The sequence below is a fragment of the Aulonocara stuartgranti genome, assembly GCF_965226115.1.
Source record: "Aulonocara stuartgranti genome assembly, chromosome: 8".
Taxonomy (NCBI): Eukaryota; Metazoa; Chordata; class Actinopteri; order Cichliformes; family Cichlidae; genus Aulonocara; species Aulonocara stuartgranti.
In genome coordinates, this window is record NC_138959.1 from 26,565,317 (window position 1) to 26,572,947 (window position 7,631).

The following is a 7,631-nucleotide window of genomic DNA, read 5'->3' on the forward strand; positions in this document are numbered from 1 at the left end:
TTATTATTATGACATCACCTGGCAGCTATAGTATTGTGCAAAAGTCTTGAGTCACACACCAGTGATTTATATTTTGCTTCCAAGCAGCCAGACTTTCTTGTAATTTTTTATAGTGATCTTGAACAATCGTTCCCCAGGCTTTCTCAAGATCTCCTCTTTGCACACTGGCTATTGCCTGACCATTTTTCTGTTGTCTTTGTTAAGCCACTTACACTGACCTATGAATATGTCAAGCATAGAAACACCGAGGTCAATGAATGAACCACATAACATAACCAATTTAAAATGGTCTCTTTAAACACTTTGTTACTCGCTGCCTGTTGCAATGACATGATTTGTTCCCATTTCTTTGGTTGAATCTACAAAAGCCTCCAAAACTAATACAGTCTGATGGCCATAAACCAGTATTTTTGCACCAACAAGGTGATTTCTCCTTTCCTACAAAACCCTGGTCACCATGATGTGCGTTGTATCCCATCTTCACAAAACAGATGTTAGGGAAATCTGCTTTTGTTTTATATGTCAATAGGGCCATATATCAGAATATTGGCTTTTTGAAGTATTTGTATCATTCTTAAAAATCCTGTGTCAGTTGGGTTCTAATTGTTATCAACATTCCTGAAGAGCAAAGCTTGTAAGCTTACTTATAACATGTATCATTTTCTTACTGCTTGTCTCTGACTCAGTCGGACTACGTTATAGTTATGTCGCAACATCCTTGCAATAACGTTGGGGAGTACAATGTTACAATAACTAATGATATGTTCACAAGAAGTCTAGAAAAGGTCCATGCTGTAGTAACCATTGTAATTAAATTTAAAATTAGACCGTAAGTTGTACGGTGACAAAGAATAGATGAAAATAAATCCTGAAAACACAGCGTAAGATAAACACAAGCAAATATTAAATGTGTTTTACTGCTAAGAGTTCAGCTTTTGGTCTTTAACAGGCAGTTGTTTTGAATATTAGCCCAACTTTAAAGCAGCAACAAGTGTTGGTCTGTTAAAAACAGCAGAACTACAATGTGAATGATTCATTATGCTCAGAAGAATGACGCTGTTTGTAGAACAAAGCGACAATGCTGAAGATGACAACAGAGCCAGGTCACAGCTGCATTGTTAAATGTGCCAGCTATACAAAGGGATTAATGCATGTCCTGTATTTATGATCACTTATGATTCTGAAGGTTAGGGAGCGGAGTTACTCTGCGCCAGAGAACAGATTTTTTTTTGACAGAGGTTTGAATACGTAAACTAAATGAGGAAAATACAGAAGTGGCTTTTTTTTCACTATTAGTCATTTCATTGTGCAATCTTACAGCCTTCAAAACATGTCTGATCAACCTACAGCCCAGATGACACACTGACTGTGAAATCTCAAGTTTCAATATGTGTACTTTAGCTTACATGAAGTGGGAGGTCAACCTTCATTCCAGATTATAATGCTATAATCCTGGTAGTAGAGTCTGTGTTGACAGAGGTATACTTTAACCTAATATTGCATTAAGCTCATTAGGACAGGATTAACATTACAGGGGTGGAAAGAGGTGGTGGGGGATTAAATCTTTTCTTTAATCACTGATATCTTAACTGCTTTTCTGCCCTGAATTTTAAACTCTGAGGAAATATGGGAAACAATTTAAATCTTATCTGAGAGTAATTACCTTTTTAACATTTCTTTCATACAAGATAAACCCAGCAATGATGTCTGTGCATGCATGGGTGCATTGCAAACTGTTACTTCCAATAACTAATTGGGCAACTTTTAATGACACCAGTTTCACAACATGCAAACGGCACCGGCTGAGTTAATGAGGCGTAGCTGTAAATTCAGAGCTGAAAAATGAAGCAAATGTAGGAGTAAAAAACAAAAAACAAAACAAAACTGCAGTTAATCTAATGGCCATCTAAACATCTAAAAGAAAGCCAATGATCACAGACTCCTATGTTAAAATGACAATCTTTACAACATTGAAAGGAATGTTTAGTGCAAAACCTATCTTGGTTTATATGTTTACGATCACCTTAAGTGTATATGGCAGTTTAAAAAAAAAAAAGAAAAAAAAAAAGAATATATATATATCCATCCATTCGCTTATCCTTTTCAGGGTCGCGGGGGGCGCTGGGGCCTATCCCAGCTGTCATAGGGCGAAAGGCGGGTATATATATATATATCTGCGCTCTTCTGGACAGAGATCTCCGATGTTATTCCCGGGATCTGCTGGAGCCACTCGCCTAGCTTGGGAGTCACCGCACCTAGTGCTCCGAATATATATATATATATATATATATATATATATATATATATATATATATATATATATATATACACACAGTCCTGATCCCCAAGGACCCCAAGAAGGGACTGGTCCCCTCCAACTACCGACCAATAACCTGCCTCAGTACTACATGGAAGCTCCTGTCAGGCATCATATCGGCTAAGATGAACAGGCACATGGGTCAATACATGAGCGGGACACAGAAAGGAATTGGCAAGAATACCAGAGGCGCAAAACACCAGCTACTGGTAGACAGAACAATCAGCCGAGACTGCAAGACCAGACTGACCAACCTGTGCACTGCCTGGATTGATTACAAGAAGGCCTATGACTCAATGCCCCACAGCTGGATACTGGAATGCCTAGAATTGTACAAGATCAATGGGACCCTAAGAGCCTTCATCAGGAACTCAATGGGGATGTGGCGTACAACACTAGAGGCCAACTCCAAGCCCATAGCACAAGTCACCATCAAGTGCGGGATCTACCAAGGAGATGCTCTGTCCCCACTGCTGTTCTGCATAGGCCTGAACCCCCTCAGTGAGATCATTAACAAGACTGGCTACGGATACCGACTACGGAACGGAGCAGTTGTCAGCCACCTCCTGTACATGGATGACATCAAGCTGTATGCCAAGAGTGAACGAGACATCGATTCACTGATCCACACTACCAGGCTATACAGCAATGACATTGGAATGTCGTTCGGACTGGAGAAGTGTAGTCGGATGGTAACAAAGAGAGGGAAGGTAGTCAGAACTGAGGGGATTGAACTACCAGAAGGCAACATTGCAGACATAGAGGACAGTTACAAGTACTTGGGGATCCCGCAGGCGAATGGGAACCATGAAGAGGCCGCTAGAAAAGCTGCAACCACCAAGTACCTGCAGAGGGTCAGGCAAATCCTGAGGAGTCAGCTGAATGGTAAGAACAAGATCCGGGCCATCAACACGTACGCCCTGCCCGTGATCAGGTACCCTGCTGGGGTAATAGGCTGGCCAAAGGAGGAGATAGAAGCCACTGACATAAAGACAAGAAAGCTCCTTACCATGCATGGAGGGTTTCACCCCAAGTCCAGCACCCTGAGGCTGTACGCTAAGCGGAAGGAAGGGGGCCGGGGACTGGTGAGTGTCAGCACCACAGTCCAGGATGAGACAACGAACATCCAAGAATACATTGGGAAGATGGCCCCAACTGACCGAGTGCTCAGTGAATACCTCAGGCAGCAGAAACCAAAGAAAGAGGAGGGAGACGAGGAACCATCATGGAAGGACAGGCCCCTGCACGGTATGTACCACCGGCAGATAGAGGAGGTGGCTGATATCCAGAAATCCTACCAGTGGCTGGACAAAGCTGGACTGAAAGACAGCACAGAGGCACTAATCATGGCAGCACAAGAACAAGCTCTGAGCACAAGATCCATAGAGGCTGGGGTCTATCACACCAGGCAAGACCCCAGGTAATATATACATATATATATATATATATATATATATATATATATATATATATAGGGTATATATATATATATATATATAGGGTATATATATATATATATAGGGTATATATATATATATATAGGGTATATATATATATATATAGGGTATATATATATATATATATATATATATATATATATATATATATATACCCTATATATATATATATCCCTTTTGAATTTTAAAGTGTATTTTATAGGGTTGTGGCCACTTCGACTTCTGTTTTTACCTCACTCTTGGAACTGGTACTTTTGCTAACTTTTAGGTTAATCCCACTATAACTATCCCCCTGCAATCATAGTTGGACAAGTAAATTAATTTGGGGAGTACCTGCACTTTTTGTTGATGCTGGAAAAAATGCCATTGATGCTAGTTTTAGTTCATATTGTCAACTAACTGTTAGTTCACTCAAAGTTAACTGTTTCTACCCATTTTCTGCTAATCACAGGGGGCTAGAGCTCATCCTAGCTGATATACGGAAAGAGGGAGAGTACACTCTGGACAGGCTGCCAATCTGTTGCAGAACTAAGATATATTACATACAACTATTCATATTCTCATTCATATTCACACCTATGGTCGGCTTTAGAATCACTACTTAACATAACCCAGTGTACGTCACTGGCCTGTTGGGGAAAACAGACTGACTCATGCTGTTAGAGAACAGGGGGAAAAACACCTTACCAGCTCAAAACTGAACCAGCAAAGCTAACTGATGAGTGACTTTCCTCACTTTACTCCTGTGTCATTTCTCTGATGTGTAAGGTTATTTTTAGAAGATTCCACTCCGGTGCAGACAGGAACTGTGGGTAAGCGGTTACTTCTGGCGGTTGTACCCACAACATTGAATATATCAAACATGATCTGCAGACCGCAGAGTTCTGTGGGTTCACAATAAACTGGGGAGAAATTTTATTTGTGTGATGAGTCACACCTTGTTTCAGATAAGCAAGCTATTGTTTCCAAATGCACCCGTGTTTAAGGGGTGAGCTCTTTCCTCACATTGCATCAGAGATTTACAAAAAGTGCCAGTGCACCCAGCAGGGGAAGACTGGCCGGTTCTACAAAATTATATATTCTGCCATCTTTTTAGTATTCTTACCATGAGGACTGCACCTAATCAGAGTTTTTAAGACCATTTCAAAGGTGATTTCTGGCCTATAACGTATCGTAGTGCATTCAGTCTAGCTCTGATGCAACTATATTTCATCCTTCATCCACAGAATAACAGCAACAATGAAGATTATACCAGTAAGAAACAAGCAAATGTTTGTTTATTGTGCGACTGACATGTAGAATTTGCACTATGCTTAAAAGGACTGCTGTGTTATCATGATGAAACAAAAGGTTTGAAGCCAGACAAAGATGACTACAAAGTCATGCAAAATAATCCTAAAAATACAAGACACAATAAATACAGGATGGGACAAAATCAGCAAAAAGACACAAAGAGACACAAAACAACCAAAAAACAAAAAAAGGGATAAAATAAGTCCAGAGAAACAATGATCAGAAAAACCAGAAAAATATTACTTCAAAGACAACAAAAAACACCTAAAGATACAAAAACACATAAAATCAAAATGAGATGAAATGTCGTCAATGTCAAAGACACAAAAAGGAATCACACATCCTTGTGGAATGCAGCCTTCTACTACACACCTGTGAAGTCTTGTAATTACATCTCAAACAAAGCTGACACAATCTGCCCGTGGACCGGCAGACAGTCAGACAAACAGACACCTGCCAGAGCACACAAAACTATGTTTGTGGTACTTCTTTCCAGGACCACATTTTTCCTAGATGACACACATGTATGTACACACATGCACATGCCGCGGTGAATCATTTCGAGTTATTTCAGTATTCAAACTTCTTACAGTAATCTGGGCTCTGGTGCTGATCAGTCTGCGAGGGAGCGTTAGCTACCTCTGTCCATGCATCAGTCAAAGCAGCAATGTCCCTACATTTAGGTCTTACCAGTGCACATGTGGATATTTTAGATTTAAAAACAAACTACCCATCATGCACTGACTATGATGAGGGAAACTGTCCATAGAGATCTTTTTAAAAAGCTATTTTTGCTGCTCCCTTGCTATGAGGGGTCAACACAGCGGCTAGCGACGCATGTTTGATTGACCAGTTTTACATCGGATCCCCTCCCTGACACGACCCCAAAGGGGGTTTGTGTTAGCAGTGTAACATGGGAGTGTATGGGGCTGTAGTTCTGACTTCTGCCTGGCCTTTACTCATTATAAAAGGCAACTTTTCACACCTTTCAGTGTCATGATTCATTAAAGTTATTTGGAGCCATATCATACTGAAACTCATGATTAAAACACTAACATGTGAACATCACCCTTCTGCCATTTCATTTCCAACATGTTGCACCTTTAGAGCTCACTGTGGTTTGCTTGATGAAACTCTTCAACCTGCACCACCCGACTGCCCCACCCATCAGCTCTGTCCCTAAACTGGTCTGGGACCAGATAAGAGATGCTGTGCTTGAACGGTCTTTTGTTTTACCCCTGCAAATGGCCCTTTTTTCATCAGCACCATTCAGCTGTCACTAATCAAGTTTCTGCATATGCTATCTAGATAAGATAAAAATGCCATCGCTGAGAATGCTGGGCTTAGTGCCCAACAGGATTGTAACCAACTCTCAGAACACAGGGTGGTGTCAAAAACCGACTACTCCTCTCAGAGCCATACATGCCGATGTTAAGGTATGAGATCTAGTGAGACTTGTAGCAGCAGTGTGGCTAAACCCACAGAGGGGATAGATAGGGCGAGGACTGAAAGGTTTTGACCATGAAGAGCAGTCAGGCGCACAGAGAGGAGACCTGAGCGCTTCATTGGAATGCGTATGGAATGAGGAAGTGCGCAGCCGCTGAGCCAGGCGGAGAGGTGACTGCTGGGAAGGTCTGAGTTAATCTGATAAGCACAGCACGGGAAAACTATTTGTTAGAGCATCATTCAATGCTGTCTTTATCTTCAAGTTTGCATCTGTTGTTCAAACCAAGCTGTTACTGTGTGTGTGTCAAGAGTCACACAGGCATTAAAAATACACTTTTCTGCTTGTTTTCATCAAAATTAAAGCCAAATAAGTTCAATTTACTCAAGCACATTTTCATCTAATGCAGTCCAATGCAGTAAAAAGTCAAAACAATCGATTCTGCAGCCTTACCTCCAGGACCTGGACGTAACTGGAGGGGAACCATCCCCTGGCTCCATCCTTCTCTCCCTCCCACCAGCCTCCAGGCAGAGCCTGGACCACCTTAATAATCTCCCCTGCCTCGAAGCTCAGTCCCTGCTGGTGCTGCTCCCCGCTGAAGGGGTACAAACTTTTGCAGTGCGATCCCGACATGACCACTGCTCACTCAAGAAGCCACACGACGATGATGATGATGATGATGATGATGATCTCCACCACCCTCAGAGGAAAGAGCAAACTTTTTAATGGAACTGGAGTTTGGTTTTTAGGGCTGTAGAGAGGCGGAGTGAAACTGTGGAGAACTTGGAGAACAGGTTGTTTTCCTCCCACTGTTGGTACCGCCGCTACCGCTGCTGCTGTCAGGACGCCCCTCAGCGCTCTGCTCCGCCAGTGTGCCTGCCAGCCTGCATGCTGTCTCAGAAACTCGTTACAAGGCTGTCAAGTAGGAAGAACGAGGCAGAGGAAAGCGGAAGTTGGCTAAGTTTCCCTTTAAAATAAAAGCACAAACCTCACCACGGGTTTTTTTTTTCTGTAATTGAGCAACGTGTGTTATACATATATTAGTTATATGCCATGCAGGTAAATAAACACACGAATGAGACAAACCGAGAAAATAAGGGACACTGCACAAGAAAACAAC

At 41.8% G+C, this 7,631-nt stretch overlaps 1 protein-coding gene across 1 annotated transcript in view; it reads right to left on the minus strand.

Moving 5' to 3' along the window:
* The window catches only part of gas7b (growth arrest-specific 7b), a 61,097-nt gene extending 53,686 nt beyond the window's left edge, over positions 1 to 7,411 (minus strand). The window contains exon 1 of the mRNA XM_082544133.1: positions 6,965 to 7,411. Within this exon, the coding sequence (XP_082400259.1) occupies positions 6,965 to 7,144 (180 nt within the window). The 5' untranslated portion in view covers positions 7,145 to 7,411. The remainder of the gene's footprint in view (positions 1 to 6,964) is intronic.
* Positions 7,412 to 7,631: the final 220 nt, after the last annotated feature.